This window comes from Protopterus annectens, chromosome 3.part0 (assembly GCF_019279795.1).
Source record: "Protopterus annectens isolate FY-2018-M chromosome 3.part0, PAN1.0, whole genome shotgun sequence".
NCBI lineage: Eukaryota > Metazoa > Chordata > Ceratodontiformes > Protopteridae > Protopterus > Protopterus annectens.
The window spans coordinates 628,722,163-628,735,185 of NC_056731.1; the positions used below are offsets into that span (position 1 = coordinate 628,722,163).

At 37.7% G+C, this 13,023-nt stretch overlaps 1 protein-coding gene across 1 annotated transcript in view; it reads left to right on the forward strand.

Annotated features, from left to right (window-relative positions):
* BMPER (BMP binding endothelial regulator) overlaps positions 1 to 13,023 on the forward strand; it is a 1,202,087-nt gene that overhangs the window by 1,146,781 nt on the left and 42,283 nt on the right. The window contains exon 14 of the mRNA XM_044065026.1: positions 945 to 1,075. Coding sequence (XP_043920961.1) covers positions 945 to 1,075 — 131 coding nt within the window. The remainder of the gene's footprint in view (positions 1 to 944; positions 1,076 to 13,023) is intronic.

The window sequence follows — 13,023 nt, forward strand, 5'->3', positions numbered from 1 at the left end:
GGGACATATCTCTTTCTGGGTTGTAGATGTAATTTTTCCATCCTTGGCAGAATCTATCTAGCCAACATCCTGCTGTCAGGTAGGGGCATAACAGAATGAACAGTGTTCCTTATCTCTTGACAGAGTATACTATATGAGCAAAGACATGCTTTACATTGGCACTACATCTCAAAGAGGTCATTGCAAAGAGAGTGCTGGGAGGTTTTCCTGTACTTTCCTCTATTGCACTTAATGCCTGATTGATTAAACATCATAGTGGAAGTAATTTACTACTGGCCTATGCTGATATCATAGTGGAAGTCATTTGCTATTGGCCCATGCTGACATCGCAGTAGAAGTGCTTTACTATTGGCCCATTTGGTCCCTTTTACTTTACAGCCTAGTATTCTGGGATTGCTCAGATGACCTGTCCGTATTCCACACAGTGCATTTTGGTTTTGCATTTCTTCAGAATGTTGTTTCAGCTTTGAAGAATTTTGCTGTTTCCAGTTATCTCTTGCTTTTTTATGTTTAGAGTCAGATGATGATAAGAACAGGTATCTGCTGAGTTGATCAAAATAATATAGTAAAATATTTGTTTTAGTGAGTTTTGTTGTAGTGTCTGGTCAGTGCCAAACATCAGTGGTACTGATTGGTAAGGCCTACTGTATTCTGTATTACTACATAAATTTAATTGTCATTCATTTATTGTCAGTTGTAACATTTTGAAAGTGTATAGGTTCAATTACTTAACAGAAGGTAATTTGATTGGTTTATAATAGAAATAAGTATGTTTAGTTTAACACCTGCCTTACCTTTGTTTTCTTTAATGTATGACTGGTTCAAAATATTATTCAGCAAAGAATCAGCTTTTACCTTTCTGTTTCTGTTACCTTATTCTGAAAGCTGACAGCCCTGTAAATGATATATATTTCTAATGTTCTTCTCTGTTGTGTATTTTACAGGTCCTGTTTGACAGATATGTGCGAGTGTCCTCTGCACAAGAATTGCTACTGTGAGTCCTACCTTGCTTATGCCCGAGCATGTCAAAGGGAAGGCCTGCAAGTGAGCTGGAAGCCAGAGCAAAACTGTGCTTGTAAGTAGTGTTAAGGTTCAACCATAATAAAATAAACTTTAGTCATTCGTAAATTATATAGACTTCCCATACAAGTCAAACAGAGCACCTCTCTAACCCTCTTCAAATGCTACTTTGATGACTGGATGAGAAACCACAAATTTGTCACAAGGGGTTCCACCTGTGTCCCTCATTAATGGGGGCAACAGGTGATGATTGAGGTTTCTTTTTGGGGATAAACTTTTGGCTAGGCTTGTAAGGGCTCCAGGGCCCTTAGCCTAGTAACCTCCTATGATCCTAAATATAATTTATTAAAAGAAATAACACATATGGGTGGGAGACAGTACCCAAGAAGTCATGTCCCCCTGAACAAAAGAATTCATAATCTTTTATAGGAAAACTTTAACAAAGTAGTAAACTTTATCAGTCATACCACTGCTATCATCCAATGGAAAAATGCTAACTAATACAGTTTATTCATCGGACCATTACTAAATGTCTAATAGAAATATGTCAAGTTTAGTAAAAATGGATCTGCAACTTCTTACTTACATTTCTAGCTTAGTATGGAATAAATTTCTTTCTACCATGTGCTTTAGAAAGAATGCTACGTCTGGCTCAGGAAATGAAAGTTCTGTACTTTTCCATGTTTCCTTATATGCTGTTGCAACACATACACTAACCTTCTAGAACACATGCAATTTAATTTTAACACCTTGCAATCCCCCATTTAATTCTGTGAGAACATCAGACTCATATTGTAAAACATTTTTACACTTTAAATATATTGTCATACATTTTCCAAAACCTTCAAAAACTAACTCTGCATTTTACTTGGTATTTCACTTTCATTGACACAATACGCAAATGACACTTTTTCAAAATCACTAACATGCAAATTTTGTAAAAATGGGTTTCATTGAGATGCAATGAGTTTGGTTATTAAAGCTTTACATAAAAGTAAAAGCAAAAACATAATTATAATAAGAATAGCAATACACATAATCAATTTTAACAAATTGTTTCCCCATCCAGAAAACAAATTGGTTAGCCAAGATCATTGTAAACTATTCACTTCTTTGGTATATGACAATTCAGCCACTTTTGGATGACTTCCAAATGACTACATATTGCGGGTTCATTACTGGGAATAAATGAACAGCAATCCTCGTGCATGAGCCTGCATGTACCTCCCTTTGACGTAAGTACAAAATCAAGTGCCATCCGATTTTGGAATACTACTGCATGCATGGCACTCAGCTCTAAAGTAATCAAATTAAGTTTCAAAAGTTGCATTGCTCAACACTTCTAATATCTTAGAGAGCTTTCTCAGCTCCCAAACTGATTTTAAAGTCCAATAACCATGTAATGTACCAGCCCCAGAAAAACATCATCACCAAGGTCCATATGAGAAAGTCTTTTAAAAGTTGCTTGTTTTAAATCATGATGATAAATCCATGAAACATCAACCTTTCCAATCAGATTTGTTACAGTATCTCATATATTATGATTTTTACCACTGGGCAGGGCATCTACACGTTGAATGGCTGGAAGAGCTCTCCCATTATAACAACACCTCGACCAGTTTGCTGGCAGCCAGGGATATGCTAAAATGCCACAAAATAAAAGTCTTTCCGCATGATCATACCTTTTACTGCACATCCACTATACATTCTTCAGGTAATATTATATTTGCTCAGTCTATCTTCCATAGTCCCTTTTTTCAGATAGCAAGTATAACCCTTGACAGTCATTGAAAGTCTAAGTGCAGCAATTTTATTACACAAAGTGACATTATGCCACAAAGCATTTTTACCTAGTGGCACTGATGAAAAAGCTGTCCCCATATTAACTTCATTTACAGGTACTGGAAACAATGGGACACCTCCATCACAGCCAGTAGGTATGTGGGCACATACCCAGCAGTTACTAATATTTAGAGATTTAGTATATATATTCAAAGTGGCATAAATATATTGAAATTTGCATGCCAACTTGCTGATTTCTGACTAGATTTTATCAATTGTTTTATGCTTCTGTTCAGAAATTGAGCAGTACTTACAGATTCAGCAGGAATCAGGAAATGTAGTAGAACAAAAATAATTGCAGTCATCATGGCAACAATCAGACATGAATGGTGAACTTGTTGGGGTCAGAGTGGATTTTCAAAAATGTCCAGGCACAAATTAATTTTGCAATGAATAGCTTGCTGGTGCACTCCAAACACAATCCATAAAGGTTGCTGTTGTAGGTTAGCTCCCATGAGTGGTGCTTGGTCACCTGACTCAGAGAAAATGTCCCTTCTTATGTCCCCACAGTATCAGTCATCAGTTCTGTTCCCAGTCTCTGTGTTTTTTTCTTTTGGTACGAGAGGAGAAAGCACGTTATCCAGTCACAAGCAAAATGGCCCAATAGTAGAACCAGGCATAAGAAGACTGCTGTAGAAAAGCCCTAAAGGGAACTTTCTCTTCCCCTTTGAATGGAATAACCTCAGAATGTGAAGTTGTTCAATGTCGCCATTCATTCTTGACTGATGGGTTCGGAGCCGATCCATAGGCTCCGGCACAGCCGTATGCAAAGCTCGAGGTCTTCCAGTAGCTCGAGGCCAAGCCCCTATCCCATGATGTACTGTGAATTACAAACAGTAAAACAGTAAAAATGTGGAACAAGCGATAAGGTGGAGAGAGAAACACCAAAGCAACAGCAAAAAGGAAATAATCTCTCCACACAGTCAAGCCAAATAAAATTTATTAAAAAACGACAAAGCTTTCGGATATAAAAAACACCAATAAAGGAAATATCTGAGACTTCCTCTTCTAGCCATTTTCCTAATAGAGAGTCTAGGATCATGGATAGATATGGGAAACATGTTTAGTTCAGTGACATTTGCTCTCCATTCACTGAACTACTTAACCCATTTCACTAGGTTGAAAAGAGATCTCCTTAAGGAGTTGGGAGATACTCTTCAGGGTACAGTAGCTGCAGGGGCCTCTGACAAAGTTGTTGCCCTGCTTGCTACCCTAAATTCTATTGTCAACTCATCCATGCATCTCATATCCTATGCAGCTGATAGAATGAGTAGGGCAGCGGGTACAGGAATCACTCTCAGAAGACATTCCCGGATGCACTTGTGTTCATTCATGGAGCCCTTTAAGTCATCCTTCATAAACACCCCTTTTGATGGCTCATCCCTTTTTGGGCCTAAAGTGAAGGAAACTCTGACCAGGTGTGAACAGGAGGGAAAGACTCTGTCTGCCATCGGAGTCTGTTTTTCCACCCCTACCCGGCCTTATCCCAAAGGCCAAAGGGGAGGAAAAATGTGGTTCTGGAAAGCCCAAGGAGCCTTTCAGGACACACATGGTAAACCCCCCTCCAGGGGCAGAGGAGGGGGTAATAGAGGAAGATGCCACCCTTGTGGCAGAGGGGGTCCGCAACATCAGGGTGACAGAGATCACTTCTCTGGTCAGCCCTACCAGTGCTCTTGAAAGGAGACCTGACTTTCTTGCTCTGGAGACAGTCGGGGGTTGTTTATCTTTGTATCCAGATGCCTGGCAAGAAATAACAAAAGACAGCTGGGTACAAAGTATCATTTCCAGAGGGTACTTCATACCATTCGCCACACCCCCCCGTCCATAAGGAGAATCCCAGATGTTCCACCCAGTTACAGGGAACAAGCAACTATAGAGGTTCACAAGTTGCTAGAAAAAAAGAGTCATCCAGCCAGTCCCAGGAGACCAAACAGGATCCGGAACTTACTCAAGGTTCTTTTTGGTTCCAAAGAAAACAGGGGACTGGAGACCCATTTTGGACCTCAGCAAACTCAACCAATATGTAAAGAAAGAGAAGTTCTGGATGGTCAAGCTCCAATCTATACTTCCCCTCTTAGGGAAAGACAATTGGATGTGCTCGATAGATCTCAAGGATGCGTACTACCACATAAAAATGGCCAGGCCATCCAGAGATCACCTGTGTTTCCAGCTGGGAGCCAATCATTATCAGATTTGAGACCTGCCTTTTGGTCTCACTACAGCCCCCAGAGTGTTCACCAAATGCATGGCAGTGGTCACGGCTCACCTGAGGCATCTAGGATTCCAGGTGTTTCCATGCCTAGATGATTGGCTTCTTTCCGCCACCACCAGGCATCAACTAATTCAGGCAAGGGAGTACACTCTGTCACTCTGCAATCATTTAGGCATTACAGTCAACTCAGAAAAGTCTGCCTTGTCACCATCACAGCATATCGTTTTTATTGGGGCAGAGCTAGACACCTCAACCACCACTCTAAGGCTACCAATTGAAATAGTCTTCCTTTTTTGTCAGCATGTCAGCATATTGGTATCAGAAGACAGAGCACCAGCTTCAGAAGTTCTGAAAGTATTGGGTTTGATGGCTGCCGCAATCCTAGCCATACCATTAGCAAGAATGCATATGCAGATCCTTCAATGGCTGTTGATCACTCAGTGGTCTTACCAGGAACTTCCCATTGACCACACAATACTGATTATGAGCTCTTGCAAGAAAGATCTCCAGTGGTGGTTGACATCTCTTCATGTCACCATAGGACGTCCCTTTGTTCTACCCTCTCCAGTAGCCACTGTGACCACGGACGCTTCCCTGATAGGGTGGGAGGGCATTTTCAGGGAAAGACTGCCCAAGGCACATGGACAGATAAGGAGTCATACTAGCATATCAATGTTCTGAAGATGAGAGCAGTACTTTTGGTGTTGCAGTACTTCCAGGACTCTCTTCCCCTAGGAACAATTGCAATTCAGACAGACAATATGTCAGTAGTCTGATACTTGAACAAGCAGGGGGGAACCTGTTCTTACCCCCTTTGCCGAGAAGCCCTCAGAGTTTGGCAGTGGGCTGTTTCCTCCCAGCGCTTTCTGTTGGCAATGTATATCCCAAGGAGATCCAACATGATAGCAGACAAAATGAGCAGGGCAATCTTGTTGCTGCACAAGTGGACCCCTCAAGAAAGTGATTGTGGACAGGATTTTCTGCTAATGGGGCCAGCCTTGCTGTGACCTTTTTGCCAGTCACATCAACACAAAATGCAGAAGCTACTTTGCCCTGATTCCTCCTCTGGGAGAAGCCTTGAGGGATGCACTCGTACACGATTTGCCCCCAGGTCTCCTCTATGCATTTCTTCCAATCCCATTGATACCCAAGGTTCTACAGAAAGCAAAATCCCTGGGAAGGACCATCATTCTTATAGTCCCTCACTGGCCTTGGCAGATTTGGTTCCCACTCCTTCGACATCATCTTTTGGAGGATCCCTGGATTCTGGACCCAGTTCCAGACCTTCTGACACATCTATCTGGGGACCTTCATCCTTCTCTGCAGTTACTGATGCTGACAGCTTGGCTGCTCCAGTTCCCCTCATAGCCAGGCTTCATACCTTCTCCAATGAGACAAAACAGATCCTTTTGTCTTCTCATAAGCCATCCACTAGAAGATTATATATTAGTAAGTGGAAGAGATTTTCCATTTGGGCCTCTAAGCAGAACATTGATCCTTACCAAGCCCCCTTGACATCCATACTAGAATACTTGACTAAGATTTTTAACAAAGGAGTGGCAGCCGCAACAGTTCGGGTCCAGTTGGCTGCTATATCTAACTTTCATCTTGGGATTGACGGGTTAAATATCATGTCCCACATATTATCCAAGGCCTTTCCCAAGGGGACATTTCATATGCTATCACCTGTGAAAACTCCCTATTCTCCATGGAATCTAAATTGTATGCTGTCACGTATAATCCTTCCCCCATTTGAACCAGCATCATCTTGTGACCTCAAATATTTGTCGTGGAAAACCATTTTTCTGGTAGCTATTACTTCTGCCTGCAGAGTGTCAGATCTTCAGGCTTTATGTATCAGCCCTCCTTATTTGATTTTTCATGCTGACAGAGTATCTCTTAGGACAAATCCCTCTTTTTTGCCCAAAGTTTGTTCAGAAACTAATATCAACCAAGTCATTGAGTTACCAGTTTTCTTCCCTAATCATTCCAACTAGTTGGAGTATATGCTGCACAAACTTGATGTTCACAGACAGCTCAGATTTTATTTGGATAGAACAAAAGATATCGGGAAGTCAGATCAGCTCTTTGTTTCATTCTCTGAACCCAGAAAAGGTAGACCAGTGGCTAAAACAACTCTGTCTAAATGGTTATCTGATTGTATCACTTTTGGCTACTCAGCTTCCTATGTGCCCTTGCAACACAAGATTAAAGCTCACTCAACTAGAGCAGTTTCTACATCCTCTGCATTCCAAGCCAAATTGCCCCTTGATAACATTTGTGCAGCAGTCACTTGGTCTAAACCTCATACCTTTATCACTCATTACAAAGTTGATAAGGCCTCCATTAATAGGGCTTCTTTTGGATCTATGGTCCTGAAGAATGTACTCCCATGAGCCACCTGAGAATGATGGTGCTAGGGATGCTACCCATCAGTCAAGAATGAACAGCGAGATTTAACAACTTCACATTAAGAAGTTATGTACTCATCATAACGTTCCATGTCAGTTGTTCATCTCGCCTTCATTCTTATGTCCCTCCCTCCTTCCCCCTCTTGGCTGATAGTTGACCTAGATGTTGGTCTCATCCTGGTTGCTCAATTTCTTCTTCCTCTCCAAAGGAGGATAGCTCATTTATATGGTTATAATACATGCAGCAAACAAGATCTGAAGTAATTCACAGTGCATCATGGGATAGGGGCTTGTCCTTGAGCTACTGGAAAATCTCGAGCTTTGCATACGGCCGTACCAGAGCCGAAGGATTGGCTCCGAACCCATCAGTCAAGAATGAAGGTGAGATGAACAACTCACATGGAACATTATGGTGAGTACATAACTTCTTATTTTATTACATTAAATTGGAAAGTGCATGCGGTATTTTCCCTGCATTGGGAGTATGTATATAATATGCCTTAATTTTAAGTTGATGCTGCTATATACTTGTTTCGCTGCTAATCACATAATGTAGACCATTTTTACAATACATATTAAGCATATTTATGCATGTAGAGGGTGAAAGCCTGGTATATGACTAAATGCACACTGAACCTGATATATCTGATATCTAAAGACTAAAACTGATGAAAGGTGGGAGTGAAGAGTCTGACAGTATATTAAATCGGTGTTTTATGAAATTGCAATTGAACAAAAATATTTTTCAATATTATTTACAATCAAAAAGTATTCCTGAGTGGGGAATAGCCTCCTTTTCCCTTCTCAATTAAGTATAAGCTATTCTGAGGTTGATAAATATTGAGCTAGGTTCCTAAAAGTGATTTTATTATGATTTTATTAAATAACTACTGCTTATACTGTTTTTCAGAACTTTATTAGAAGCATTTTTCCACCAACTTAGTCTGACACTCATTATCCACTAAATTGTAATTGCAGCAGGAAGTTGACATTTGGATGACCAAAAAGCCTTTTCAGGGGAAGCAAAAAGTGAAGCTGACTACAGATAGAGACAAAATGGCAGCCAATCTGTAAACACTGTACCAGCAATGCTCCAGTGCAAACACTGTACATCTAACACACCAAATACCTAAACACAGACCTTCAAAAGCAAATTCTAATGTCTAATATTATTCTGTTATGAGGAATAGACAACTTGTTAAAAAAAAACTACCATAAGCTGACCTGAGTGGAGAGTTTCGACTCGGGTGCAAATGTCCACATGTTCCACAATCTCTGAACTTCAAAAGAGAGAAGGGGGAGAAGATAAGGCAAAAAGAGACTTTAAAATAACATTAAATGGTAACTCAGACTCCGGAAAACTGTAATCGCAATAGGCATTTTTTTAATTTACCTTAGAGGTATTGGTGTTAACTGGCCTATCTGCAGAGTTCCAATTTGGCTACAGCTGTCCACATGTACCTCAACTTCTGAGCTACAGTAGTTAAGGGAAAAGGAAGGGGGAGGACAAAAATAAGAGTTTAAATAATTCAGTGCCGGCTGCAAAATTAGACTTGGTGGAACTGCAGTGGCAATAAATACTTCCTAATATATTTTAGAGAAAGTGCTATAAATTTACTTGAAAGAAGACCTCCATTTTGGAAGCTGATGTACACAGGTGCCATGTATTCTAAACTGTAGGGGGAAGAAAAAAGGAAAGAGGAGAAAAGATAAGGCAAGAAGGCTTTGAAACAAGCCAGAGTTAGAAAAGAGACTTTATAGAATTGCAGCAATAGTAAATATTTCACCAATAAGACAAGATGGCAAAGAAATGTAATCACATGGACACTCAAATAACTAAAACAAAAATGTCAATGCTCTTCTCACCATAAAAACAACCTCTGAAAATGGGCAAGAACAGTCAAACAACAAGAAGGCAAAAAATCAGTAAACAAGGGCAAAACAGATCAACCTCCCATTCTTGAAGAGTTAAGATTGACATTGTAACCTCTTCAATCAGCCATACAACAACTTTCTGGTCCACTTCAAATGCTTGACAGTGCAATAAAGCATATCTTTAATAGACTTGAAGCTACAGGGGTAAAAGTCATTGAGAATGAAGTTAAAAACTGAACAATTACAAAAAGATTTCAACTCTAATGCTAAAACTATTCAAGACCTACATGAAAACCTTTGGATCTGGAAACTAGAAGCAGACACAACAGCATCTTGGTACATGGGGTTTCTGAAATATATGAACAGCCAAAGTTAATGGAAATGGTACACAAAATCTTCAGCCATTTGCTGGAAAATCTGGCAAAATCTGGCCAGATTATCATAGAAGGGCACATCAAGTGATTAGGAAATCATCCTCTCTTGACAAACTGAGACAAATATGTTAAATTAGTAAGTTATCAAGATGTAAAAAAAGATCCTCGCAGCTGCCAAAAAGAAAAATCTCATTAACTGGAATAGCAATAAAATAATTTTTGCCCATAATCTCTCTATGAAAATAAAACAGGATAGGCAGAAGCTGGTTCCATACTGCACATTTACAATATCCAGAAACATTACATTTCAAATATTGTACCCTTCCATGCACATTTTTCAACACAAGGGTAATAAATATTCATTTACTTCACTGAAAGATGTGAAGCAGATGTTTCTCAATATTTCAATTTTTCTCTATTTTCTCCTGAATGAGGTCTGCTATGGTTTATTAGACTGGATTACTATAGTTTATTTCTAAATTCTACAGATTGAAGAGGATTTCATAGTTTTTAAAAAACTGTGAATAGTATGAATCTCTGTCCTGACATGCAATGTTGGGGTGCCCTATTTCTTACTGGAAATCTTATTGATGTGGAACATATCTTTTGGCTCAAGAATGATCTGAAGTATGGTTTAAACCTGTCGACTATTGTCCTAATGCACTTCCTAGTTTCTGTTTACCTCTTGATGGAAATGCTGTATTATACGGCCAAATATTTCTACTGTAGTTGTTATGAAAGTCAGATGTTGACTTTGTTTAATGATATTGCCTGAGCTTTTAAGGCAGTACATTTCCCTATTTGTTTTATTTTATTCAATGTTATTAATACTAGTAAAAACTAAAACAAGCTAAAAATATACTAAATTAAAAAAAATTTAATTGATATGATCTTATAGTAACTACTCACCTTATTTCTAATCAGATTGTGTACTTATCACTCACAGTAGTCTCATAGTGGGGCTAATAGCTGGGAAGAGAAATGTTATAGGACAGCTATAAAATACTTGCCTTTTGTAAAAAATCTTTATCTTAAACATCATTTCAAACAAACTGAAATGTAAAGGATATACAGTAAGCTTATGTTATAGGACTCTCTACTTATTTAATCCTTTACAGGTTGTTAATATAGCATCTTCCTGGTGTTGTTGGGTTCTGGCAAGGCACTGGGATTTTTCAGGAAGAGTTAGGTGTTGTTTGCCTTTTCTATTAAGACTATTAACTTTTGGGGCTTGACCCATGAAATCTATACATTTTCCATCCCAGTAAATATTATGTTAGTAGAGAATGATGTGGGGAATAGACTCATGAAATGTTAAAGGTATCCAAACAGAAAAAAAGGAAACTATTCCTTAATTTAACATTTCAATCAAAAGCTGAAATCATTTTTGACTAAGAGACTCGTATGACATCTTCTCAATGGTCTCAGATGAAGGGGAAGAAATGGATCAAAATAATTGTTGAGTCAGGCAATAAGTCAAATAGCACTGGAGTTGCAATTATAATTAAAAAATCTTTAAAGGATGTAATATTAAAGCAAGTTTCAGATAATGAGGGAAGATGATGTTATGTAATTATTAAAAACAAATTTTTTCATAAACCAACTCTTTTACTAAAGTTATGTGTACCTTGCTCTAAACAGCATTAATTTTTCATGATAATATATAAACTCTTATCTTTTTTTCCAAATCATTACTACATTCTTGGTGGGTATTGAAATGCTATCAATCCCATTACTGACAGAGCAAGCAGGAGCAAATCATATAATTTCTATGCATCCGATATGATATTAGAACTTAAAACAGATTTTAGCCTTTTTGACCCTTTTACCTTTCAGGACAATAAAATCACTCTGATATAATATCCGTATTATTCTCATTGTTACAAAACATGGGGCAGACTAGATTTCAGGAATATCTTTAACTTTTGATATCACTTTTCATATAGAACCCAGATTCTTTCCATGACCACTCTAGAATTAGTCTTAATACAAACTAGTCTAATATATGAAATCTAGGGATTATCAACTATAACTGGACCTTAAATCCTAATTTACTCCAAAAAGAAAACATCAAATCAGAAATAATTTCATTATTGTACAATTTCCTGAATAACTTCTCTAATTCTCAAATCTCTCTTGACATTCAATGGGCTGCTAGTAAAACTCAAATTAGAGGCTACTTATAAGTAAAAGACCTACTATAAAAAATCGAATGATTCAATAGAGAACATAATTAAAAAACACAATTTCAATTTACAAAATAGAACAAGAAGTACATACAAAATATAATGCTGAGTCAATAAAACAATTAACTGAACTCCAGAAAGAGCTCTACTTACTTTATGCATCACAACAATCACTTTATGAAGCAAAAACATTAACTAAATATTCATAATGGGCCCAAGTTCCTTCCAAATTTCTCACAAAGATTATGTGTCAATAAAACTTCTCCCCTAATAACTGAAATCTCATATCAAGATAAATATTATGATACTAGAGATGAGATTATTCAAATATTTACACAGCTGTACTCTAACATATATGGAGAACATAATCTCTCTTATGACTCTCAGGACAAAGATTGTTTTTTAAATAGCTTATCATTTCCAAACATTAATCAAGACCAACAGAACTGTCTTACTACACCGATTACACACTAACAAATTTTACAAACAATCAGTAACTTTAAAGTTGGTAAATCACCTTGGCCCGGATGGTATTATTCATGAATTTTATAAAACATTTGAGCCAATAATTTCAAAAATTTTATTGCACTTATTTAACTACATTAAAGAAAATGGCATTAAAGATTTATATTTAAATAACTCTAAAACAATATTTATCTCTAAGGACAAATTTGATACTAAAGATCCTTTAAACTATAGACGAATATCTATTATAAATGTGGATATAAAAATTTACACTTCTTTATTAGCAAATAGAACAATATACTAGCAGAAATAATCTTACCTAATCAATCTGGCTTTACTCAAAATTGACAATCCTACAATCATACACTCACAACTGATACTCTAATCATACTTTCTAATCAATATAATAACTCAAATTTTGTATTAGCACTGGGTGCTACTAAAGCCTCTGCTCAACTTAATCTAGACTTTCTTTTCTCTGTTATGCCAAAGTTTAATATTCCACAGTCCTTTATTAAATGGATCAAAATTTTGTACACTGATGCATATACATCATTCTACATAAATAAGGCTTCTTCCTCACCAATAAAAATTATCAATGGAAAAAGACAAGGATGTCCATTATCTCCATATCTATT